Source organism: Tympanuchus pallidicinctus, unplaced genomic scaffold (assembly GCF_026119805.1).
Source record: "Tympanuchus pallidicinctus isolate F22 unplaced genomic scaffold, pur_lepc_1.0 scaffold19, whole genome shotgun sequence".
Lineage (NCBI taxonomy): Eukaryota > Metazoa > Chordata > Aves > Galliformes > Phasianidae > Tympanuchus > Tympanuchus pallidicinctus.
In genome coordinates this window covers 3,959,716-3,987,131 of record NW_026294710.1, presented here as the reverse complement: position 1 = coordinate 3,987,131, position 27,416 = coordinate 3,959,716, and the positions used below count along the sequence as shown (strand labels likewise).

Here is a 27,416-nt window from a genome sequence, read left to right as displayed (position 1 = left end):
GCCCGTTCAACATCTCACTTCTCCCACCCTGTAACCTTTTTAGGCTGAGAATTGCACCTTGCCTACCAGAAGGTGCAGCAAACAGCTTCCTTGAGCTAGTGGAAGTGAGATGCACAGAAACATGGAGTCACTCAAATCAGAAGGCTTTAAGATCATCGAGTCCAACCTCAACCTAACCATACTACCCTAACAATCATCTGCTAAATCATGTTCCATCACGTTCCTGAGCACCACAGCCAAACAGTTTTTAAGCACATCCAGGGATGGGGACTCAAGCACTTCCTAGGGAAGCCTATTCCAGTGCTTAACAACCCTTTCTATAAAGGCATCCAACCTAAACTCACCCTGGTGCAACTTGAGGCCATTTCCCTCATCCTGCCACCAGTGAGAAGAGATCATCCCTGCTCTCATTGTAAGCACCTTTCAGGTAGTTGAAGAGAGCAATAGAGTCTCCCCTCAGCCCCCTTTTCCCCAGACTAAACAGCCCCAGTTCCTTCAGTCACTCCTTATAGGGCACATTCTCCAAGCCCTTCACAAGCCTTGTTGCCCTTCTTTGGACCTGCTCCAGCACCTCACTGTTTCTTTTCTACTGAGGAGAAGATCTCAAGGAGGCTACATTTTGATTTTACATGTCATACCCCTGATGTGTGGATTGAAATCAAGTCCTACTTTTCTTCCACATTCCCTGAAAACAAGTCTTTGCAAGGTGATATAGTACTTGGTTCCTGAGTGATTATAAAAATAAAGCCAGCTTGCCTATTTATCAGTCAGAGTTGGCATCATTACATAGGAAATGGTGAGATATCCATAGCTTTCAAAACCCTTATCCTTGAACTGGGAAGAAACAATGTCCTTTAAAAAGGCCACGTGAACACTGCATTTAACACTTTTGAAATAAAACTCAAAAGAAACTTTGGACAGTTAAAAGTAATAAAAGGCCCCATACAGCAGGCTGGCAGAAGTGCTGCACAGCACCAGGTAAGCATGATCTGCTCAAGTAAGCGATGGTCCTCTCAAAGATAGAATCTTTACCCCAAAAAAAGGAGAAAAAACACCACACCAAACCAACCAAATCACCCACTAAAACACAATTCAAAGCATCAGTCTAACTGCTCTTCCACAGCAGTTACCTCATTCAGCTAGCAAGGTCAGAAGCAGCTAAAGCCACATCCCAACACATCTGCATCTATTACAGCAGTAAGGACACAAGGCACCCTCTTTTTGCAGCAGCCACACTAATTTTATTATACTTAGAAGCTTACTATCAGAAATACAACTCTTGTACAGTCAACAGTCTAAGTCTGCATCATATACAGTGGCACACCTTTGCTTATTTTCGTGATACAGCTTAAAGATAAGATTAACAAGCATGTGTTTTGTCTAATAAACTGTATCTAGGCAATTCAGAGTCAGGTATCTTCACACAGATGTTCACAGAAACCATCAAGTATTGCTCTCAGTAAATACAAGTGAGCTGAGCAGAGTCAATGAAGACTTCCATATATTGAGACAGCTTTAGTCCAACCCTTCCACATGCAAAGACTGTACATATACTTCAGAGGAAGGAGTAGAGACTGATATTAGCCACTAGATATTAGCTTTGGAGTCCACAATATGTGAGCAAGTTCTGAGACTAAGTCACCTTCCGCACACACACACACCTTTGATAAGTGAACTTACACTAAAATATTGCAGTTCTCATCTGAAGATTATCCTAAGATACTAAACAGTAACCAAATATTAAACAAATTAATGTCCTCCAAAAAAGACCTGTTGACAGAGTTGATGCTGTAATCTGAAGGGAGTACCTGCAAATCTAGGTGTGACGTCCACAATCCTGACAGAGCTCCAGGCTGTATGCAGATGGCTTTTGCACGGTGTCCATCTTACCAAGAAGATCAACTACATTTTTCATTGGGATTTCACATGTCCTGGTTGTATTTGCATTTCATTATTTTTTTTTCTAACAAAGGCTTGTTAGAACTAGATAGGCTGCAGTTGTAACTCAAACACAGGTGCTCCTTCCCCATCCCTCCTATGAGGTCAAAGAACCCCCCCAAGGTGCCAGCATTTAGGCAACCTCAACATTTTCTCTCAGAAATATTGCACAAGGTTGTACAGCCTTTTTGTTAAGGCATAATATATTTCAAGGTAACAATTCAGTTGAAATATTGAAGACTACATCAAGGTAACACTTCATATGAACAGAAGTCTGTACCATCAGTTATTACTGAAATAAATCCTATTGGCTCCATGTTCTTGGCAGTCTGATGTGAAAGTAGAAGCACTTCAAAGTATAATCTTGTTCTTATATTCTTTGAGCTGAATATGTCCCTGGAACTTGAGAACCTCTGATTAATTGGCTGTGCAAGTTGGTGTCCTTGTACACAAACCAGATATTTCCTCCCCACAAAACCATATTAAGTAAACCAAATACCTGTAGGTCAAGAAAAAAAGCGAGGTTAGGTTAAACAAACAAAAAAAAAAAAAACAAAAATAACACCCCAACAATGCAGAATATGACTTCTAAACAAGCCAGAAACAGCTCTCCAAACCAAAGAGATGACAGAATATACCTGCATATACTCTGGAATATTATGAATATTTTAAACAAACTTCTCTGGAAATCAGATAGTTGACATTCTGTCTTTTGTACAGAAATACAAGTTCCCTCTGCACATACAGAGCACACAACTGATCACTACAGTGGCACAATGAAAAATAACACTGAGTTCTGGAAAGCAAGTTTCATTAGGAAGATCTTACAGTGAGACAGAGCTACCTTGCTGCAAGGAGCATGTGAGCACTCTATGCCAACCATCTGATAAGGAACCTCTGAGGTGTAAAATTCACACAGCTGATTTTAAAAAGTGAAGTTCAGCACCAGAAGACAGAGCAGGAAGCACAGTTTTTCCTCCTTAAAGCAGTCTGAGCCATTTGGGTGGCTGAGAAACATTTTAAAGGTGCTACAGGCTAGAAACAGAAATAGCAAGGAGGCTTAAATGTGTCTAGGAACTATCATATCTAACAACTCTAAAGATAAATCCTTCAAGTTGTTTCTATTCCTTTATAAGAAGAGTTTCCTTTTTTTTTTTTTTAAAAAATAAGGTATAAGCACTATATCATAGTATAACCAACATCCCCACAAAGCAATTTTAAAAATCAACACATGTAATGAGAATATGCTTCTCAGCTACCATCTGCATTCTATAACATTCATTGAAAACTGCATGACATAAGACATACATACCACAGACACATTCAGAGATCTCATGCTGGTCACAGAGCCAAAATGACAAGTTGTTTCTGGAGCTCTGCAAGAGTCAATTAGTGGAATAATGCCAGCCCCTGTTGATATTTTGATATCAGCAAGTGCCTTTGCCCAAGCAGAAGTACTGACCAGCCACAGAAAGGTTGTTACAATAGTTACAGCTAAGTCCTACAAAAGAGAAGTACTCGTTAGAAGATTTAAAATAAATTGTTAAGTACGCACCAGAATAAGGCAGAGACTGTGTCAACTACTTTAGAATAACCATATCAGTACTAGTGAACACAAGCACAAACATTAACAGCTTCGTAATTACAAGTCAACATGGGTAATAAAATTGTGTATCAGCTATTAAATCACGTATGCCTTTTGTATCTATCAAGCAATAAGCAATTTTATCCTTGGGAAGAAATTTGTTTCTAAACCAGACAGCTGGCACTTAACAAAATTAAAGTCTCACAAAATTGGGGTAGCAGGGTGATATCAGTCTGGACTGCTGATATCCCAAAGTTTAGCTGAAAAGGTCACTAGGACTGAGAGATATTTCAGATCATACCCAAAAACACTGCAAAGATCAGGGCTTTGGTATATAAGGTGATTTCAACCCACAGGGTAGCAGTTTCCCTCCATGTATCACATCTGTACAGCAGATGCTCTACAGAGTGGGAGTTCCCAGAGACTAACAGGAAGGACCTCTCCCCATGGAATAACTGTACACTCAAATACATAATAAAGGTAAGTTATGGGGAAGACACTGTTCACTTTAGGAGGACTTTCATTCTAGTCTTCGCTTCAGTAGATGTACAGGACAAGATGCCATGGATATTAAAGGACTTTGGGTTCCTCCCTCCTTTTGCTTAAGTGCTGTAGCCACACATCCAAGATGCATGGTTCACAGTCCACGCAGCTTTTGGAACAACCAAGTATTCATACAATAACTCAGGTTTGGCTTGCCTTAATAGCATTTTCCATCCTTTTTATAAGTACAAAAAGACATGGAAATACTTATTACTCACAGTTAGTGGAAACTTGCTGTTGTGCTGATACACGTGTTTATATCCAATATATACTACCAGGGCAGCAATGCAGTAGAGGAAAGCCAATGCTGCAAGCGTAACAAAGAACTGTGCAGAAGAGGAGAAGTTGCCCACAAGATAGATGTCAGTCCAAGTACCACCACAGCGACTAGAATCTGGTGCACTAAACTGAACAGTATTCAACCTGGAAAAGATAAAATATATTACATAGTAATAGTCTGCTATGCAGAGGAAACTTCATACAGTCATGTTTCACAACACCACTGCTTCCTTCAGCATGCTAGTTGTTTAAGACTGTAAGAAAAATTGTTTGAATAATATTACCAGTTATACAATACAAAGGTACACATCTCTGAAGATTGTTCCTACATTGAGATATGCAACAGTAGCTTAAAGAGAAGTGTTGACCTTATATTTCAACTAACTGAAGAAAGTAGCTCCAGTTTGGAAGCAGACATAATATATTTCAGAGGCTAGCATTTAAAGGTGGAGGGAAGGTGAGGGGCAAGACTTAAAATGAAACAACTGCATATCTACACACAAATGCAAGCACTGGATCTTCAAGCAAAGGAAGCTCAATGAAGTTTGCAACCAGTAGCAACTCAATGACCAGCACAGGAGCATTTCAGATGCCTACCTTCTCCTCCAAGTGCTGCTACAATGCTGAGGTTTGTGACTAAGCTCTGTACTTCTGGAGAGGTCTTTACATTCTAGCATCTGAATCCATTTCTATCATTACACATATGCTTACTGAACATGAAATAACACATACACTTCTTATGATTGTGCCAAAGTTAAAAGAAAGAATAAGCCTTCTTCCTCATGCTCCAAGAAAGCAGCTTGCATTTACATTACAATTGCATTAGAGTATTTAGTCACGTACTCAACCTCAGAAAGACTAGAGTGGAATAAACTACAAAGTTAATTTTCTCCATTCTGCCTTTGCATGAAGATATCATGACAGCAGCACATCAGAAACAGTTGTACCTGGGTCCCCAGATCAACTATGTATAAAGAAAGGGGCTGTTAAGACTGTAGATAATCTTATAGAATCATTAAGGTTGGAAAAGATTTGGGGAGGAATAATTGCATGCACTGGTACAGGCTGGGGGATGAGCTGCTAGAGGTGAGCTCTGCTGAGAGGGACCTGGGTGTCCTTGTGGCCAAGAGGGCCAATGGCATCCTGGGGTGCATTAAAAAGAGCGTGGCCAGCAGGTCAAGAGAGGTGATCCTCCCCCTCTACTCTGCCCTGGTGAGGCCTCATCTGGAGTACTGCGTCCAGTTCTGGGCTCCCCAGTACAAAAAAGACAGGAAAGAGTCCAGCGGAGGGCCACAAAGATGGTGAAGGGCCTGGAGCATCTCTCCTATGAGGAAAGGCTGAGTGAACTGGGTCTGTTCAGCCTTGAGAAAAGACGACTGAGAGGGGACCTGATCCAGGTCTATAAATATCTAAGGTGTGGGGGGCAGAATGGCGAGGCCGGACTCTTTTCAGTGGTGAGTGGAGACAGGACAAGGGGAAACGGCTGGAAACTGCAGCATAGGAAGTTCTGCACAAATGTGCACAAGAACTTCTTTACAGTGAGGTGACGGAGCACTGGAACAGGCTGCCCAGGGAGGTGGTGGAGTCTCCTTCTCTGGAGATGTTCAAGGCCTGCCTGGATGCCTACCTGTGCGACCTGCTGTAGGGAACCTGCTTTGGCAGGGGGTTGGACTCGATGATCTCTGGAGGTCCCTTCCAACCCCTACAATTCTGTGATTCTGATTCTGTGAAAAGACCCCTGATTACTTGTACTGTTCTGCAGATTAATCACCTTATATAGCTTTCCCACACGGGCAGAACGTAGCTTAGAGTAAAGCAATACAAAATAGTCAGTTGTCACCTTTATTTCCGTGCCTCCACAGCACACCAATGACTACAGTGCTTTCAGCCATTATAACTTAATACTCTCTTCTTTCCCTTCAACTACCATAGATCAAGTCAAGAGGTTCACAATATTAGTTTGTATATGCGAGCTGTTCACAAGGAGAAAACTAGATGAAAGTGAAGAAAAAAAAAATAATCAGTGTATATGAGTAACAACTGAACAGATTAATCTCACCTGAATGGATAAGCAAACACAGCTGTAACTGTTTTGTTCACCACACCCCTGCAGGAAACTAGAAGGGTAGTCTCACCATGAAAGCTTCCACATGTTGAAAAAACAAAGATGGAAAAAATCTAGAAATTGAAACAAAGACATCAGCACACACCACTAGAGCTCAAAGTCTTTTAGCAGAAATTAATTTTTTAAGAAGTTAATTTATTAAGAAGTTAATAAAAACCAAGAACTAAGCAAACAAGTTATTAATGAAAAAAAAAAGCATTAAAGCAAAAGCAAGAAGGAATCAATGCATTGTATTTCTATAGAAATAATTGGGGAAAAAAAAGCAAACAAGTCAGTTTCAAAGACTCTTGTTTACACTCAGTTCTACTGAGAAAGTACCATTTTGATTTGAATGCTGTCAGGGAAAGCCAGCACAGCATCTCCTGTAATTAATAAGCACTTCTAGGAGTCTCAGACATCCACAACTGTATGCTGACACAGCAAGAAGCTGTATCTCTAAGTAGCTCCTGCTTGCCCTCTGTTAAGTATGGAAACTCCACAGCTCCTACAAGCAGGATGTAAGATACTACCACCCAGCAGCCCAAGTTGCTGTAACAGCAGTGATGAGTACATCGTGTTATTTATCTGCGGAAGTGCTTTCTTCCCTCCTAGACAGGACCTGAGGAGCACCTCTTTGCAGAGCAGCCACTCCCAGCTGCACAACACAGACAGGCAGCTGACCAACACGCTCCTGCTGAGGACTACACAGCCAAGCTCTGAGCAGAAGGACAAACTGCCAACCCCAGGGCCTTCCCTGCCCCACTCACCCACTCGAGGACCTTGATGAAGCCCAGGGGCTCTAGCAACAAGCCACAGTCCACCTGCAAGCCAAACATCCTGGAAGACCACAGAGCAGGCTGCAAGTCCTAGAGAAACCCCTAGTTCCCCCAGTCCCCAGGCAGCCCCTTTAGAGACATTGCCAGGCTCCACCCCGCCCACTCGCATCACCTGTAGGCAGCCCCGCCCCCATTACCTCATACGGGGTGGTCTTGCCCCCAACCGCCTCGCGCTGCTGATGGCCCTGCTCACTGTTCCGTCACACTGGGACCCTGTGCAAGGGGAAAGTCCAGCTGTGTAAGATGGCTGCTGCTGCCATGGAGGACGTGAGTTGGGATCTTGCTTGGGGAAGGAGGGCAGTCACGGGTAGGAGCAGCTTTGGCTGTTTTGTGAAATACCCAGAAGTGCACTTGGTCTTGTTGAAGCTCATACAATTGACGCTGCAGCAGAGTGTGACATTATCACATAATTTGCTCCTTTGTGCAAGAAGGAGCTTACTGTGAGGAGAGAGAGAGGTGCTGAGATCTGCCAGCTGCTATGGGCTACTGGAGGCAGCCCAATGTAAAGCTGTGAACAGGATGGTTCTTTCTTTCACTGCTGTGTTATCCATACAGTTGCACAGCCTGGCAGCCTCCTCCCTGGCTGGTGACTTCCGCTTTGTTTTTGTGTGTGCTTGTGAGTGTAACATGAACTGCACAGATGAAATACTGTCAATCCCCAGCTGTCTCGTTTTGATGCGCCTGTCTGTGAGGATTATATAAACCATTAAAATGAGTAGAGCGGGCTCATTTCTTACATGAAAATGATGGTGGTGCTTCACAATACAATGAATTAGTGTAACTGATTCTATTTATACCAAAATCTGTAAACTTCTTTTAAATCTGATGTCACTTCAAGCTCACCAGCATTAGTATTAAACTAGTTACTAAAGTGTCTTCTTGCTATTAAGATCAACTTACAAATTAATAATTAATTAGTTACAAATGGTAATTAGTTGGCTTGTATATTGGAGCTCTCCAAGAATGTGCATCTGTGGTTACAAAATACAAATGGTGCAGTGGGCACTGAAGGGTGAGAGCACCTGCTTGGCTAAGGCTAGTTGTGCAGCTTTCCTTGGAGGTGTGAGGCTGTTGTGCAGGCACTCAGGGAGCTAGGACAGAGTGCCAGACCTCTCAGCACTCCAGCAGAGTGTGTAGGCATCATTAAGCATATGCTAGAATTAATTTTTGAAACTCGGTATCATCTTATTTTTGTCTGCGTATGCCTTTGAAGCACAAACATGATCAGTCACTCCTTGAAGTAAGCTACTAAACACTGTGTGATTAGAAATGACAGCAGGGTATCACTTGAGTGGGAACCTCAGGACAGCAGGGACCTAAATCATCAGTCCGCAGAATTGCAGCTTGCATTTAAAAATGAAAGTAACAAGGCCAGTGATGGTCATAGAATCATAGAATAGTTTGGGTTGGAAGGGACCTTTAAGATCATCTAGGGCCAACCCCCTGCTATAGGCAGGGACACCTCCCAGTTGACCAGGTTGCTCATTCAGCCTGGCTTCGAATGCTTCCTGTAATGGAGCAACACCAGTGTATGTGCTGGTGTTGTGCTGGAAATGTGGAGCCTTGAGAGAGCTCCAGCTCCTGAAGATGCGTTGTTCAGCACAGCTGTCAGACCTGTAGCAGCTCAGGGCAGAGCTGTCTTCCTGGGTATCCATCCTGCAGCTTCGGGGCTATTCTAGATATGCTCAGCACAGGCTACCTGACCAAGATAAGGTCTAAGATGACAAAACTTATTTCATTGGTTATGACAAATTTGACTTCAGTGACTAATGTTGCAAAGGAATTTGTTATTTTGGTGCTGAAAGTAATCTCTGTTAATAGAGAAAACTTAAAACTCCAATCTGTACCCACCACCAGCTCCCTAATCTGTACTCACCATTTAACTCTATTAAGGCAGAGCTCTCTCACAGGGATATTGCAGTGGCACAGCTGAAGCGTTCTTTACTTTAGGCTGTGAAGATCTTGTGGGATTGAACTCTGGTGGAGAAGTCTTTGTGGAGCTGATGTTTTTTTCTTTTTTTTCTTTCTTTTTTTCTGTGTCAATAGGAGTATTTCTAATGTGGCTGGTGAAATTACCTCTTGTAAGGATCTGTCACAGTTCAGTGCTATTTCCCCTGAGTTAAATGAGTAGCGACTGAACCAGGAAAATGTACCCTGTGGGAGACAATCTATAAGCCCTGCTGACTGTGTAGTACATGAATCTCAGCACAACATACCAAAAACAACAAGCAATGGTGAGTGTTTGAGCCACACTAGGTAGCCTAGCTGCCTTGAGCAGCCAGTTTTTTTAAGGAGTTAAATAAGACTATTAAAAAAGGGACAGGTCAAGAGAAAAGGTGGAAGATCTATTTGGTTATTTTCTCCACCACATCCTGTATGCGCAGGAAAAACCGTTCTGTATGTAACTGGCATTTGTTTGAGTCTAAATACCCCAAACAATCCCCCTACATCCAATATCTGAGTATTCTTCTTTGTTTCTCTATCTTCTTTCCTCCCCATCTTCTACTTAAACCTCAGAAGCAGAATACCTCTATAAAAGTACACATAGGCGATTCCTCTCCTTTATCACTCATCAGTTGGTTAAAAGTATTTCCTTATTTAAAGCATTCTTCAAAAATACTCTCAGTCCCTAATTGATTTTTTTTTCCAAAGTCTCTCCAGGTATCAAATACCTGATATGGAAGTACTCTCAACTTCATGCTGTATTCTAGCTGTGGGCTCATTAATTCAAAACTGTAAAAGGCTCTTAATTTCTCACTTCATATAACTTATCTCTTCACTGGGGTTAAAAGCATTTTGGAACATTTTTTCTAATAGGTTGCATTCCAAAGTGGTATCAAACATATTAAATGTAGATGATGCTTCCACAGTGCCAATTTCATAAGCTAAACCCAATTCTAAATCGAATCTCTGCAAGGAAGTCTTTAAGCAGGTAAACCACAAAACTGTGTAAGTGCAATGAAAAAGTGCACTACAGAAAAAGGGAGTTATTTTGCTTAGAAAATTGGTTTGGCTATGAGAGAAAGTGAAAGAAGTATAGAAATTATACAGCAAGTGGGAGAAGCAGTTAATAATGAATATAAATTAGAAGGTAGCCTCTTGCAGAAAAGTGATAAGGGAGCAAATGGACCAAGGGACCAGCATATGATCTGCAGACTTGCAGACAACAGCTATGCATTTTTAAAATGTAGAAGGAAGAGATTATACCAAAGTGAATAGATAGAAAGGGTGGAAATCAACTCAAAGGAAAAAAAAATGCAGGAACAATCAATATTATGTTCTGTATTTGGGAAAAAGCAGAGAAGTATTAATGTGCTAATAGTATAATAAATCCTTGCCACTCCAGCAGGGCTCAGGAGAGTGTTTTGTCACATCTGCTAAAGCTTTTCCGTCAGCTGTCCGTACCCAGCAAACCCAGTTTGGATGAGGCTGATAAAGGAGCTCTTGTAATACTACTACTGATTGCCAGTCATCTTTGAAACACTGCTCAGGATCCAGATGTCTGATGTGATGGCAAGGCCAATCCTGTCCATTTATCACTATTCCTAAGGAAAAAATGTAACCCTCTCAATAGAGAATTAAATAAACATAGCTTATCTCGAGACGTATGGTCATCTGGGAGTTAGTTTCTGCTGACTGGCCGATGCCTTAGCCTGTGCTTAGGCAGCATGATCAAAATACTGAGCTGATGCAGTTAATAGTTGTCACTGTGACATATATTTGATCTGGGACTTGGTGAATGCAGAAGAATATAAAACTGATGTGAAACACTGATGTAATTAGAAGCTACCTAACTGATGTGAAACACTGATTTTAATGAGAAACCAACTGATTATCTTAAACTGAGAATTCATAAATTAGTGAGGAAATAAAAATAATTTCTCGAGATACTGAGTCTCATTCTTTGGAAGAGAAAAGACAGATTGTGGGCTTACATAGCGGCTGTCAGGGTGTCTGGTGGTGGGAGAAACCTGTGGGTCTGCCTGCTGCTCAGAGACACATCTCTAATGGAGACAGCAAGATGCAATGGGGACAGCAAGGTGCCAGTGCTGCACTGCAAGAAGCATCCTCTGAGCACTGCAGCCTCACTGACTGACTCTCATGGGAGATGAATTCAAACTGTCTGATTGTTTAAAGGTTGTGGAGAGCTCCTTTTCTAAGGATGAAAGAAGTTGCATGGTTTAGCTCATCAAAGTGAAGAGTAACTGAAGATATTACTGCTGGCTTGAAGTACACCAGATTCGGGGAAGGAAGAGGTTGATACTAAAAGACAATTTTACCACAGGAATGACTGCATGTAACCAAAGAACGTAATTCACGTTGAGTATAAAGTGTAAGTATGGGGTTCTGGAGGTGTCTCCCTGCAGCAGGCTCACTGTAGATGCTGTTTTCATAGGGAGTTCAGAATATTTGTGATATTGTGACTTGTGATAGCAGTGGAAAAGAACTTGATGATTCTTGATGTCCTTTCCCATGCTAATCTCCTACACAGTCCAAACAGGGATTAATTCAGGGGAAGTCCTAGGGTCTGTGTTTATAGAAAAAGCAAGAGAGGATGATTAATTTAGAACAGGTCTGGCTGGGAGACACCATTACATGGGGCTGCTCTGCCAACCAGACTGTTCAGCACCTTTACTGCTGAAACATTAGAAACCCTCTCTGCTTGAATCACTGTCCTCTTGCCACCAATAGGGCCCACTAAACCATGCCCCTAAGCACCACATCTCCACGTTTCCTGAACACCTCCAGGGATGGTGACTCCACCACCTCCCTGGGCAGCCTCTTCTAATGCATTGCCACCACAGAAGGTACTTGGAGCTGCAGTTTCCTCCTGGGCAGTTTAATTTCCTCATGGAAATCTACAAGTGAACCCTGTGCCTTGATTTTCATAGCTCAGTGTTTGTAGGTGTTAACGAGTCAGCTGTGAGGCAGCACTGTGCTGAGCTGTGAATTGTTCTGTAAGTACACATCAAAAGGTTGTCGCTGAAGATGGAGCTCTGGAACATACCAGACAATAATCATGATGTGTGCTATTGTATTTAAAATTCCAGCTTACACTGTAGAATCTTCAGGCAGAATGAAGCTGTGCTGAGCTGCTGCAGTTGTGCAGACAGCATCCTGTCATACCATCTAGTGGCTTGTTAGGATACAGCATGCTGTGGAAGTTATCCAACTTCAGGAGAAGGCAGTTATTATTCATACCATAAATTATTCTTAATTTATGTTTGTCACTTGTGCAACCCAACAGAAATGCATTTACAATGAATTTATTGGATGAAAGGAAGATATCAACAATGTTGTGGATGATTTAAAGTGGAAAGTGTGGGAGAAAGCAGGTAGAACCTATTCTCTGCTTCAGCCAGATCAGTATGGTCAGCCAGACAAACACTGTGTAAGCATCAGAAGCTTCTCTGCATTAGAATCATTAAAGCCTAACATTACTACATGTAACCTGTATACTATGGCAAAGCACATCTCTGTAGTGCTATTTATAATTTGCTTTTTGATGAAATAAGGTAACCCTTCCTCTTTTTCCCACCTTAATTTTCTGATAACTGTCTCTGAGAACTAACCTAGTATGCTGGTTAAAAGTGGTTTTCCACCCCTGGCTGCACTTCCATCCACAGAAGTTTGCACTGTCACACATTTGATTGGGATGAAAAAGAAACCCATCAGTGATTTCATTTTGTAGTTTATTTTCTTTTGTTGTACTTATTTATTTGTACTGAATAGATGCACAAAAATCTGTGCTGTTACAAAGCAAGATGTAGTTTGCATTAGGATGGAGCAGCTGGAGGCAGGAAATGCCTTTTTTTTAGCTACCTCGTCTTGGAAATTTCTCCTTAGCCAAAGTGATTTCTGACCCCTCCAGAAACAACCTGACCTCCACAGAAGACATCAGATGTCCATGGCAAAAAAGATGATGATGATTCCCTTTCAGGACACTGTATTGAGAACACAAAGAGCAGGAGAATTGGGCAGAGTAGGACAGGATTCCTCAGGAGCTTCCAAATGCACCGTGTTTTTCCGAGCAGGACTGGAGTTCAGCTCAGATCTACACAGCAGTTTCAAGTTTCCAAGGACTTGTAGCACACTGAGGCTGAGAAGCAAAGCAGCTTTAGAACTTTCCCATTTATTTGATGGATGAATAAATGTAGCATCTACTCTGCATCCTGAACAAACGCTGCTGTGCTGCTGTGCACCTAGTGCTGCTACCCCAATATTTTGCCCATCCAACCAAATCTCAATAGAAGTTTTTGTGTAATGAATTATACAAGCAGAATGCATTGCTTTGCTCTATTTTTTTAAGGTTCCAGATTTTCCAACTGTTGACAAAGGATGTGTTAATGTCATCATTATGAAGTTCTGTTGTTTACTGTTTTCTTCAGCAAGCAGTAATTTTATTGACTTTGGCAGAGACATTGGTGTTTTGCATGATTTCAATGGATTTTGTGGCACAGACGCACAATATAACCCAAGATGTTCCATAATAAACAGGGCTGTTACTACCAGATGGAAATAGTCCTGAAGCATTACTGGACTTAAGAAAACAAAAATGTTTTAGGACAAACATTTTAGGTCTTAGCTTAATTGTCTTCAATCAATATCTACTTGTAAAATATTTTTGAAAGAAAAACAAAGCCAAAGAAAGGATATAAACAGAATTTATTTCAGATTTTACTCTTTTATTATCTGTGCACAAATTTAGTTTATGCTGCTCTTTAAAAGACATGCTGACACACAAGTTAGTGAGATAACTACACAAAATAATATGAATCGGGGATGAGATATTTCTGATCAGAAAGCAAAGACTCAGAAGATATTCTGAGCAGTGAACTTAAATATACATGAACTAAAAGACAGTAGATAATGGCTGGCCTTATTTGTAGAGCTGCTCAAATTATTAAGTGTGAATTTCGGATTAATTCTAAATGTATCCTGGTAACAATAGCTTATGCAATCAGTGGATAATGAGCCCTGACACATGGCAGGTTTATAACTCAAATCTGGGTCGTGGACATGAAGCCGCAAAACAAAAATTAATCTATTCAACAGTACAAATATTTCTCATTCTAAATTGTGAGAAAGGAAGTCTTATGTGCTTGGTTGGAACGGCTGTACACAAATACAGATGGTTCAGCAGGTATTATTTGCTTGCCAAGTGGGACACAATAGATACTCGCAAAGAGTGTGTTAAAAATTTGGAAGCAATGAAATGTACTGGGTAGACTGCGTGGTTTAGATCACACATTGTAAAAATACATACAGATGAAATAAAATGCAAACAGCTGTGAGAAATTGAGGAAAAACTGAAACAGAGAGCATAATAAAATTAAGTGTTGCTATGCAGTTAATTCTGTTATCATTTGACCGGATTATATTTTCTAGAAATGAAAACACAAAACAAGTCTCAAGCAGCCCATGTAAATATAAAAGCCTTTCTCAATGCCATTAAATGCAAATGCTGCTCAGTAAAAATAGTTCATAAATCCTTAGTGCAAACGTTCACAGCCTGCAAAATGAAAGAGTGAGCCATGTTGTTCATGCAAGCCAAGGGTTTGGCTGAGTCCAGCTTCTCGTAGAACAACAAACTCCACTCTTGGCGCTGCGGGTTGGTGGCTGCATGTTTAACATCGTCCCTCCTGCTTCAGCACTTGACATTTAGCAGAAACAAACCGAGAAGGCGCTCGATGACCCCTGCCCTTCTCCTGCTGCCTTCAGAGCCAGGAAACGCGCTCAGGCACTGCCACTACCTGCCTGCCTGCAGCAGAGGTGCCGTTTTGGCAGAACACTGAGCAAATGGGGGTGCCAGTTGAGAAGGATGATGCAGTGTTGCCCAGTTATCCTAGGAAAACAATGCTGCAGAGGAATCAAAAGAAAAGGATTTCCTATAGGCTTCCTAGACCTACTTGGGCTGTAAAAAAACCCCAGCCCTCACAGTAAGATCTTATAAGTCAGGTTTCAGATTTCCTTTGGGAATCTTTCCAGTGTAATCTTTAAAAAGCCTTCTCAGAGCCATATCTGTATCATGGTGACTGGCAAAAATGCAGTGTAAAACATGGAAGAAAACAGTTTCCAGAGATGCTTTATTTCCAGTAAACTAAGTGCGGCCAAGGGCCTTCCAAACCGCGGTGGCTGTGTGACCTGGTGGGGTGGGCCGAGCCATCCTCACTTCTGAACTGGGCTTAGGAATTATGTGGGAGTGAGGTCTGTGTGCTGAAGCCAAATTCCAGTGCTTCACCGGTTTGCTAGGATCACTGACAGTGCTCCAGGAGAGGTGGCTCTCCTTGCCACTCTTCAATCTTTCTGTCCAGAAACAGCATTTTTGTGGGAGGGTTGGGGTACAGTCATGGCACAGAGCAAGAAGTTGCTTGGAGTTTAATTCTTTCCCCCTGCTCCAGGGACTCGCCTTGCTCTCCCACCTTCTCGAAGCATTTAGCTGCTTGTGTGGGTCCTTGGGTCCTTGTAGGACTGATTTTTCCCTTCTGACATCAACTTCTTTTTGCCTTCATTTTTTTCTGGAGGCCTTCTCGTGCTAATCAAACCTCAGTGGATTTTCCAGGAGACAGGAGGTGGAAGGCAGAAGGAGGCTGGCAAGAAGCCAGGCAGTGATAATGCTTCTGTGTCTGCTCTCAGCCAGTGGCACTGTAAGCATCCCGCTGGACGAGCTCTTTCATTAGCCATTCATCATATTCACAAACAAGCCCTTTGCTCTGAGAGTATTTTGAAGAAGAATAGAAAGCCTGGAAGGGAAGTCTAGGCTGCCTAATTGCATGGTGGCTCTGGGGTCTCTTACATATATCCCGATGCCACTGCCACTGCAGTATGCCTTCCAGCAAATATCTGCATGTCAGTAGAGCACAGACAGTGCTACTTTATCTGTATATGGCACTTCGAAACCCCTGACTGTGGCATGCTGTAGTTGTGCTGTCACCTCACTGTCACGATCTGCTGTGCAAGTGTGTGTGTACCTAAAATTTAAAACAACCAAATCCCAGAGTCAGTTCTAGGAATTGATACAGCTGGTGTTTCAGCGTTGGAAAATGCTATGTTTTGCCTAGCTTCCTGGGGATTTTTCCAGTAGCTGGTTTAATCAGTCCTGCTGGTAGCCTGTCAGCCCCAGGCAATGTTTTGGCACTGCATGTTACTCCAACATAAAGCTGGAGCAACCTTGGAAGGCCATGGGGCTGCATGCTGCGAGGCTAACCCAGCTTGGCTGCTGCTGCAGAGGCATAAATCCACTGTTACTTCCTCTCTTCATCCCTTCTGCACTGAGCACACAACAAATTCTTGGCCATACGTAGTGCCTAACGATTTTACCTTCTCCATGCTTTCCTGTTAGCATCCAAGACAGCTTTTTTTTTTGGAGCTCCTTCAAGCGTGTATATATAGGCTTGGCACATAACATAGTCAGATGTAATTTACATTAAGTTGTAAATTTCAAGCACCTCATTAAAATTCATGTTGTTAAGGGAAGGCAGAATTTAGGACCTAAGCATTTTGACAGAACTTTCTGTGGAGCTTCACTTGTGCTTTCATTAAGCTAGTATAAATCAAGAATAGCTTTCTGGAAGTCATGCACTAAAAAATGGGTGCTGTTGAGCATCTCCCATCTTCTTCAGCAAAGAATTTGGCTTCAGTGTAAAAGCATGAAGGTAGAATCAACCCAACATGAGCAGATGTATGCAGAGGTGTGCATTTCTGGGGGAATACCATGCTCTTCTCTATATGTGATTCTCACCTGTACTATCAAATACTATGATCTCTCTTAATTACATGGATTCATCTTTTTGCTGGCTTTTCTCTGCATTATACATCATGACATGCCCGTTCACTGTACAGTTGTACATGTTTTGAATAGAGCTCCTCACCAGATCCTCTGAATCAAAGAACATCCTAAGCTGGAAGGGACCCAAAAGGATCACTGAGACCAACTCCTGACACCACACACAGACTCCCCTGACACAGCTCCATGCCGTTTGCTTGGGCCCTGGAGCTGCCACAGAGAGCAGAGCTCAGCGCTCCCTGTGAGGAGCTGCAGTCGCCATCAGGCCTTCCCTCAGCTCCCCTGCTCTGAGCTGAGCAAACAGAGGAACCTCAGTTGCTCCTCACGCACGTTGCCCTGCAGACACTTCCCCATCTTTGGTGCCCTGCCCTTGATGCTCTCTAATAGTTTTATGTCTTTCTTATATGGTGGTGACCAAAAACACGCACAGCATCTCCTGTGTCACAACACACTCAAGGCTGGGAGAAACCCTTCCATGGCGTATGGAGGCTTCCCACTGTCTTTGTGCACTGTGGGAGAACAGACCCCAGGACTGACCAAGCATGGACAGTGCTTCGATGATTAATTTTTGCTCATGTCTTACATGGAAAGTATAAATCTAAAGTTCTCTACATTGGTGACACTCCACTTCACCTGCTCACAGTAGGTGAAGTCCTCATCAGCTTTCCTTTAAATCTGTTTTTTTGGCACATGCTAATTGCTGAGTGAGAAAGGTTTGACGGCTTGGCACAAGACTCAAGGTGCGTAGGAGATGCCACAGCTGATGGCATGTCAGCGGACCATTAGCTGCTCATTGCTTGTTTCTGTCTGGCCACTTTGCTTCCACTTAGACCTCTCCATTGAAAAACGAATGTGCTCATCCGACGGCAAGCGTAGCATCTTCACACAAGGCTCACTTCAGCACAGAGGCCAAGGACTGGCAGCAGGGTTCTGACGGCAGTGCTGGCTCGGCCCCAGGCCTGCTGGCTGAGAGAGCAGCCATGAGCCGCCTGTGCCCGCAGCCAGCCTGCGGCGCTGCCTGCCCCACTCACACACGGCTGTGTCCTTTCACACTCACAAGACCCTGACAAGCCTCTGTCCAAAGAGCTCTGCGCAGTTGGCAGCCAGCCTGCTTGTGATTTTCCAGTGACACGTGTTCAGCAACGGCTGCCGTTAGTTTTGGCAGATGCAAGGAAAACATTTTGTAACCCTGGAAAATCCCCAGTACTCACACTCCATCTGACTGCTAAGAGCATCCTTCTCCAATGGCATCTTCAGGCTGAGAAGCATCAAATAGAGTGAGCAACTGTCTCGAGCCTTAGAAGGAATAAGGGCAGGGAGAGAAGAAGGAAAAAGCAATTCTCTGCAAGAATTTCATGGCATTATTTCTCTTTTAAAGTACTAAAACCTCAATTGTTAGTCCTCAAAACCATCCAGCTTTCAAGCCATGTTGACTTAAAAATCAGATACAGCTGAGCTTCCTTTCCATTTGTTTTCTGATCCTTTACCTTTAGGAGGTGGCATTCGCCAGCTTTTCTTTGCAGTCTCAATGGCTAGAAACTTTCTTTTCGTTGTAGTGGAAGCTGAGATCCTCATATAATCATATGACTACAGTCATATGACAGAAGTTGGGGACTAAGGATCACACTGCATGCCATGGAAGTAGCAATCAGCCTGTTGGCTGCACTGCAGCATTTCCCTGGAGAGCTTGTCCTGCTGTGATTAATGTCCTAAAGATAATGTACAAGGTGGCAAATGAGCTGGAGGAGTGATCTAAAGGTCACATTCAGCCCTGTGTGATGAACCAGCACAGGCCAATGGATCACATACCTCTCAAGCAGGACCTGTACACATAGGCTGGGCTGACATTCGCATTGACCTCAAGACTGGATTGAATTTCATTCAGGGTGCATTCAGAAGACCCAACATCTCTGCTAGTGACTGCTGAAATGAGTGGAAGTAAAATCTCAGAATTTGAAAAGGGTTTGTGCCTTTTTTCTCCTTTTTTTCCTTTTTCTTTTTTCGTTTTGTTTAGTTAGGTGGCATTCTCTCCAACTCCCTCTTCCATGGGCCAGAAATCATACCTAATTCAGAAAGTAACTTTTGGATGAAGGTAACAGTACAATACGTACACAGAGAGAAAGAGATGAGATGAGAGGTTTTGATGAATATGTTACATATATGTTACATACATGTATAGAAATAAAAAAAATCATTTTTGCATATTTTCAAAGAAGATGTAGGGTTTTTTTTTATTTTCAAAGCAGATTTTATCCGACATTTTTGTAATTTGATAATGAGAATAGGTTAAAAGGTCATCAGACACCAAACGTGATATTTTGGATCCAACAGAATATTTCAGTTGTGTGTAAATAAAAAGTGCCTTATTTCAGCTGCCCTGTTAAGAAACTCAGTCTTTAGTGCGGGAATCGTCTTCAGCACTTTAACAACACAGAGTGCTGCCCAGGAGCTTGAGGCAGATGGAGGCAGCAGAGCCCCCAGAGCTGCAGAGCTGTTCATGAGTTTGTCATCACGAGAGCTGCGGTGGGCTGGGGAGGTTACATTGCATTTAGGCACTGCTTCCTGCTCCAGCCGGTGCAAGGGCACATGGCTTGGGGCCAGAGCTTGTGCAAAGGCTTGTGAGGGAACAGGTGGTGACTACGAGTTTTGCAATCAGCTGGCAGTACATTTTCTGTATTTCTGCCTGAGGTTGGGACACTCAAATGCCCTTGCCAATAACCCTCTCGTAGACATCAATGACAAAACACACACAAAGAGAGCGTATCTCTCTTGGGATATGTTAGTTCTTTTACCTTATTGAAATTATTACTGTTATTATTAAGGGAAAAAAAAGCAAGGAGGGGAATGTCAGTGGGTTTTGTTGTTTTTCTCCACTATTTGCACCACCACCAGAGGGCTTCATGCTCTAGGTTCTGGAGCAATCTGGTTGAAGAATTAGCTGAAGGTTGGATTTCTTGTTCCCACTTCCACTGACTGCTCCAGGAGAAAGGGGCATATGCTGCAAGAAGGGCTCTCAGCTAATCCAGGGCACCAGAAGTTTGCCATGACAGTGTGCTTCTGGGAAAGGCATTTGGAGCAACCAAAAAGAAGGCATTTAGGACGCAATTTTGCTTCTGTGATGTTTTCCCCCTGCCTTTCCCATGACAGAAGATGGGGTGAAGTGTCGCAGTGCAAGGTGGGATGATACACACAGTTGTGGTTTTGCACAAAAATAAAATGCAGAGCGGTGGAACAAGCTCAGACAGGAAATCACTTATTTCCTTGTGCTGCTACTATGACAGCAATGTTGATGTTGGATCTTCCCTACATGAAAAATAAAAAGCAAGTTCAACCAAAATAGGGCCCGATTCCTGTAAGGATGAGCCATTGCCTCCTCTGCAAGGTAGTTTTCTGCAGCCCCTGGGCACAGAGCATCAGCCATGCAAACTGTCAGAGGTGGATGGTAGTACATTTGTCATCCTTTATCTACAAGATGCACAGCTCTGAGTGGGAAAAAATTGTGATTTAATCGTTTGGTTGAACACAGTAAGGAACAAGGAGGGATTTTCCAATAATACTTGAGGTGGTTTCATTCTTATTGCCCTTGAGACAGAGATTTATTGTCTTGTCACTTGATGGCAGCTGCTTGCACTCTTAAGTTCTGTGGCACCTTGGGAAAGAGGGTAACAGTTTTTAATGACCAAAAAATCATCTCATGTCATTTCATGAGGGAACACTTAGGCTTTCCTGGCAGTGGAGTACGCTCTGCTGTAGCTTTCACTGCAGCCTCTGTGCTTCCTCTGAGAAGATGCTGTGTGCTCTTTGCTCAGCCCATTGGCAAAAAGGGTGAACCTCATCTTGATTCTTCTTCCCTTGCTGTGTTGCCTAAGAAAGTAAAAAAGAACTATTGTTTCATCAGCCTTTTTTGCAGCACCACAGGCAAATTTGAACTTTCCAACAAAGTCGAAGCAGGGAGTATTTGCGAGGTTGTGTGGCAGCAGTTGACGGCAGAGGAAAATCAATACTCCCCATCAAAACAGCTCAATAGCCTCATGCGCACCCACAGAGGTTTTCTTTCCAGATGCTATGCTTTGTCCTGGTAGCATTTCCAGTTGTCATCATGAACCTGAGTTCTTATTTCACCTGCAAACAATTCAGCTTGGTTGGTGTATTTGCAGACTCGGGTCAATCCACCTTCTTAAAAATGTGTGGAAGAGCAGACCTACACCAAAGAGCGGGCGATTTTGTGAAATAGCATACAGGGGACTGCACCAGTGTGCATCTACTGACTCAGTTTTAAGGCCCAGGAGAACAGTGGGCTGGGCACCCTGTCCTGATCTCCCATGGACCTTCCTGGAGCAGAAGCTCCGAAGCAGCCTTCCAGCTCCAGCCATTCGGTGGTTGTGTTCTCTCTTGTGCTGGGTTCCCCAGTGCGAATCTGTACCAACTCAAAATATGAGTAATTTAAAATCAATGTAGTTTAAGTGAAACACTTTCATTTTTTATTTCTTCTTTCTAGAACAATCAGAAACTCAATCTTAACCATGAGGGGTACACTTTTTTTTAAATGAAGGCTGAGGTTTTCACTTTGTCTCAGGTATATGGCAAATGCAGCTCCTGCAGTAGGGCTGTGCTGGCATGGGACCATGCTGAGGCATCTCAGTGCTCAGCCCAGCCATGATAAACCTGCCTGCATCCCCTGCAGACAAGGCAGGTCATAGCCAGTGACTGTGTGGGTTGGGAGATGCATGTCTCCCGCAGGAGAAGCACATGTCCACACATCTCAAACTAACTGCTGCCAAATGCCAGCATGTTGACCACACCGCACACCTGGGTGCCATCCAGCAATCTTGCTGAGAGTGTGCGCAGCCCACTGTCTGTGTTACCAGCAAGGACGTTAAACAGTGTTGGTTCAGTACTGACCCCCAAAGAGCACCACTTGTCATTGGTCTCCACTGGGACATCAAGCCACTGACTGCAACTCTTTGGGTGTTACCATCGAGCCAATTCCTTATCCACCCAGTGGTCTTCATCTTCCTATATCATCTGGATGAGTTAAAGGATGACTTTTACAAAGTTAAAAAATATTTCACATTTGTAGATCTAATAAGAGAAGACTTGCAAAACCACCAGTAACAGCAACAACCAACCAGACAAAACCCAAGGGATTCCAACTGAAAGGCAAAGCCAAGCGTGAGACAGAGTACTTGTCACAGTTGAGCATTCTAAAGCAGAGGGAAGCAATCAGATCAGCCCCAGAGATGCTAGGTTGGGTCTAGTGTTTTTATAGCAGATTGATTGTCCTGGGAGCTTTGTGGCTCCTATAGGGTGAGTCAAGTTCGTGATAGAAAGTATCAGCAATGAGCTTTTATGTCATGCCTTTGGTGTGCCATGGGGCAGAAGTCCAAAGGCAGCGTCATTTCGTACAGCTGGGTAGAGCATTTAGCACCTCTCCAGTGCTGACTCTGGAAGGTGTTATTCCAGGGTGAAGCCTTTTTTTTTTTTTTTATTTTTATTTTAAAAAACAGTTTTTTTGGTCCAAAATTGGAGTGAATGTAATTGGCTTTGTGTGTTTTCTCAAATCTTTCTCTGGTGTGGAAAGTGGAGGGTGAAAAGAAAGGAAAGACAGTTTACTCACTTATCTTTAATGATTTCCTTTGGTTTCCTCCACCCGTCAGTCATCCCCACCATATTTCCTGAAAAAGAACACTTTTAGCAGCGGGCAGGATTTTGACTGAACCTCGCACTAGTTTTAGCCCAGCACGTATCCTATTGGGGGATAAAAATCAGTAGGAAGACTGTATTAAGCCTTCTAACTTTTTAGCATAACAAGACATTTTCTTTTTTTTTTTTATTTGTCTTTTGTGGAAGGGGAGAGAGCCAGAAATGCTTCACCTGTTGCTTTGAAGCTGCACTACTCAGAGGAAACAAAACAAAACCATCGAACAGCAGCAGATCGGTGTAACAGGGACAAACAAGAGCAAGCCAACATCTCACCCATCCTCCCCATGCCACGTAGGCTCAGACAAACCGTCCAGTGGCTGTGTCCCATCTTCCAGCCGCGAAGGAAATAGTAAAGCAAAAGGACTGCCTGATATCTTTTATTTTTGCTTCAATGTACTGGAAAGTAGCGCTGCTGCTCAGTTTTGGCAGCTTTCTGTGCACCTCAGGATGCAGCCTCCCTTCTGGTCCCCACTCTCCTCCTAGGGCTGCTTACAAACCTTTTTTCTGCTCCCCAAAAGCAAAAATAACAACACGTTTGACTTCTGTCAGTTTAAACATTTTTGTTTTAAATTATGAAAAAATACCTCATTTTTATTTCAGATCCCTTTACCACTTTTACTTGTTCTATTTTCTTTTAACTAGCTGTGAATGAAGTTTCTGTCTGAAAAGTTGTGCTGACGAAGCCAGCTCAGTTCTGCAGTCTCAGAACTTATCTAACAGTGCACCAAATGGGCAGATTCATTGAAACCAAACCTTTCTGCCAGCAGTTCTGTAACAAACTGGCATTTTTTAAGGAAAAATATGCTTCACAGGAGAAATTCCAGTTCTTTTTGCCCAAATTATTGTATAAAGGCTTTCGTAACAGTCAAAAGGTCAGCTTGTTTTTTCGGATAAAGAAAGTTCATATTTTCTTCTAATCGTCTCTAACAGAAAGGGAAGTAAAAACAGGTAAGCACATTTTTGGTAGCAAAAATTGCACATTTAGATGCTTCATACATTTGAAACACTGTTGAAAAAGTATTTAAGTAGCTTAAGGTGTTCGTATCTGGGCTGGGGCACCTGGAGATTTGCCCAGGGCTCTGCATTTGGGCAGCCACAAAAGTGTGCAGTGCTTTCAAACGATTTGTTAACAGCTGGGCTCATGTAAAATGCACAGAACGTGATCTGCTGTGGGACGCTTCACACCAAAATCCATGCATCACCTAATGATGTGTGGGGGAATTACATTCTTTGCTTGAAGCAAGAAGCTTCTTGCTTGCAAATGGGGCACAGAAATTGGCTTCCGGATGGACAGACCGACAGAGGGAGTGATCAGTTCAGTCTAACGAAGACTGGCCTTCCCCTGGCTCCATGCTTATTCATCTCTGTCATGGAGGAGCAACCTTGAGGGTATTTCCAAAGCAGCTGGTGGTGCTCTGCTTGCTGAGGCCTGTTTTTCAAGCACTGTTTGGACCCTCGCTGGCAGCACAGGGTATGTGTGTACTCCTCACCACTCAGCATGTTCCCAGCAGAAAGTTCCAAGTCACAAACAACTGAAAATAGCAAAATGATCTCATAGATCAGTTGCTAAAAATATAGAGAAGACTCTAGTTACAAACACTGTGGTCTGCTGGTTTATTATTCAAGTGACAGAAGAAAGCATCACAGAATCCTGGATTCTGTCCCTTCTAGAATAATTTTTCCTTTCTGGTGTTACTTCTGTCCTTTCCTAAGCAACACTGAGGTCACACTGAGACTACTACAGAGGCCCTTATGTAGAAGGCAGTGCGGGGAGTGAGGTGGGCACATCTCACGTGTTTCACCACTTTCACCCAGAGGTACCCTTGTTGCAGTCCTGCTCCAACAGCAGAGACCTCACATGCAGTTCTGAGATGGCCGGTGTCTTCCCAGAGGACATAATCCCTATAAAACTTCCATGGGGGCAATAGTGTTGGCCAGCAGCCTGATGTTGCTTAAGGACCCCATGAACTTTTTGCATGCCTGGTGGTGGGAGAGGAGTCACTGTGGAGGTAGCTCCTTCCTTATGCTGGTCCCCAGCTTGGAAGCTGAAGGGTCAGTAGCAAAAGCACGCTGTGCAGAACTCCTTGGCTTTTCTGAGTCAAGCAGAGGGAGCTTGGCTACAAACACAAATGCACCCTGCCAGGGCAGGTTGGCATGGTGGGACATGTTATGCTAGATGATTTCCCTTCCCTGCTCGCACCTCATGAACAGGAGGTTTCCACACCTGGGATGGATCTAACTCACTACCTTGAATTTCACCCTGGTGTCAGCCATACTCTGTCAGTCACTCTGGCAGTGCCAGTGTCACAGTGGTACTGTGGCACTCTGGCCCCAGATCTGCCTACTGCTGCCTATACACTGCTGGAGCTCAGGGCCTGGCAGGACAGCATGGCAGGGCCTGCACAGTTGGAAACTGCTCCAAGCAAGAGCCTGTACGGGATTTCACAGCCTCCAGGGAGATGCACAATGGGGCTGTTGTGGGTGTTCGAGCCCTTCTGCAGGAGAATTAAATTCCTGGTGATTGAGCAGCCCATGTCCCAGGACGCCCTCCAGTCTACCTGGTCTTCTGGCTTGGCAAGGTTGATCCAACGCAGGCGTTTGCCCAGGGCGAGACAAGCTGTGAGGTCAGAGCTATGCTTGACAGCCCTGTGGTTGTGGTCTCCTCTTCCCATGTGACATTATTGAGCGAACTAAGGCTGACAAATATTTTCAGCACATTCTTTATCTAAAGGTATTTCCTTTCATAATTAGGAGTTGCAGCAGAGACAAGGATTTGGCCAGCAGCGCTTCCTGCTCAAAGCTAAATGGAGAAGGAGATCCTAAATGGGGAATATCATCTGTAGCCTTCCAGTTCAGAGCACTTTAATGGCCAGTAGTGACAAAGGGAATTAATAGAGCATGGGTCTGAAAGCTGTTGTCTTTCTAATATTGGGAGTGCATATCTGTAGAATAACAAAAACCATCAAGGTATAATGTTAATTCCTCCAGTGCATTAATAAAGTATTATGTTTTAAAAACTTGTGCAGTATGGAGTTATCAGGGAGTTAACTATAATGGGTTAAAAAAAGGTTCTTTCACTGATATCTCATCACTGATTCACATATCGATCACTGGAGACCATCAACAAGCATAACCACTTTATGAGAAATGCCAGAAGGTTGGCATCTTTTTGCTGCAGTTCAGTTTATCAGTGAACTAGACAATGACATAAAACTTCTGCTGGCAAAAGCTGTGGAAGAAGTGGAAACTGGGAGGTAGTGGAGAGAGAGAAAGATGGGTTACTGATATGCAAAACTGCCTTGTCTGGCTGCAGTCCCATGGCACCCACTGGCAGGTAGCTAAATTCCAACTTATGCGACACCAAAGGCAGACACGCAGACTGTCTTGGCAAGCAAGAATTCAAAGACAGATTTAAGTGTAATCGTAGATGATCACTTCAGCATAAGCTGCCAGTCAGGTGGTAGCCAAAAAGGCTGATTACACAACTCTTCATGTACAAAATGAAGCTACTAGGAAGAAATGGGGCAAGGATGGATCCCTTTTCATGTTTGTGAAAGATCACAGCACATGAAAGATCACGTTAGAATGTCTTTAGTCTTTATAGACTTTTCTTCTATTTATAGAATATTTGTGAATCTATATGCGCCCATCTCTTGAGATACAGAGAGATTTGCGTATCTGTGTGTGATACATACATATATATACAATTATACGTCAGTGATCTTAATACAGCCTGTATACATGAAAGAAAGATTTTCTTGTCCCAAAGGACTCTGCTGAAATAGGAGACTGCCGCCGTATAAATAAAATGGCAGAATTTTACCAGAATGTTGCCATTTACTACTGAGAAGTTTATTCTAATATAGCAAAGATAGCAGAAGAACAAGGATCAGTGTCACAAATGCCCTGAACTTTCTGAAGCTTGATTTTCCAATATTCAAGGGGCTTGTGATCTTGCTATCAAAGGCATAGAAAGGCCAAGTGGCTTGAAGTTGGACAAACTCAAGTTTGAAACTGTAATGGTAGGAAGGAAGTTACTTGGATGACTGCGCACAATATTTCAAGAGGAAGTCAGTTCTCTGAAAGAATCAGCAGGTGTGTGCTAAGGGAGATCCTATAATGTAACTTATACTTTAATTCCAAAAAGGCATACCACAAGATTCCTTACCAGAAGTCTTTAAAGGATTATAGAATCACCAAGGTTGGAAAGGACCTCTAAGATCATCCAACTGTCCACCTACCAATATTTCCCCACTAAATCACATCCCTCAGTACAATATCTAAAGGTTTCTTGGACACCTCCAAGGACGGTGACTCCTCCACCTCCCTGGGCAGCCTGTGCCAGTGCCTCACCAATCTTTCCGAGAAGTTTTTCCTGATACTCAGCCTGAACTCCCCTGGTGCAACTTGAGGCCATTCTCTCTTGTCCTATTGATAGTTACGCAGGAGAAGGGGCCGACCTCCGCCCCCCAACCAAATCCTCCCTTCAGGTAGTTGTAGAGAGCAATAAGGTGTCCCCTGAGCACCCTCCAGACTAAATAATCCCAGTTCTCTCAGCCCCTCAGCCCCTGTGCTCCAGGCCCCTCACCAGCTTTTTTGCCCTTCTCTGAATGCATTTCAGGGCCTCAATGTCTTCCATGT

At 43.1% G+C, this 27,416-nt stretch overlaps 1 protein-coding gene across 1 annotated transcript; it reads right to left on the bottom strand.

Annotated features, from left to right (window-relative positions):
- Positions 1 to 1,946: 1,946 nt before the first annotated feature.
- Positions 1,947 to 7,341, bottom strand: SYPL1 (synaptophysin like 1). The gene is made up of 5 exons (XM_052680923.1): positions 7,217 to 7,341; positions 6,405 to 6,523; positions 4,285 to 4,489; positions 3,251 to 3,439; positions 1,947 to 2,437 (listed from the first exon to the last, which is right to left on the bottom strand). The coding sequence occupies exons 1-5, from the start codon at positions 7,283 to 7,285 to the stop codon at positions 2,309 to 2,311; spliced, it is 711 nt and encodes a 236-aa protein (XP_052536883.1). The 5' UTR covers positions 7,286 to 7,341; the 3' UTR covers positions 1,947 to 2,308.
- Positions 7,342 to 27,416: the final 20,075 nt, after the last annotated feature.

Coding starts and splice junctions, on each gene's coding strand:
- SYPL1 (XM_052680923.1), bottom strand. CDS start 7,285: ATGTTTGGCTTGCAGGTGGACTGTGGCTTGTTGCTAGAGCCCCTGGGC. Junction 6,524..7,216: donor TCATCAAGGTCCTCGAGTGG/GTGAGTGGGGCA, acceptor TTCAATTTCTAG/ATTTTTTCCATCTTTGTTTT. Junction 2,438..3,250: donor GATCTCTGAATGTGTCTGTG/GTATGTATGTCT, acceptor CTTGACCTACAG/GTATTTGGTTTACTTAATAT.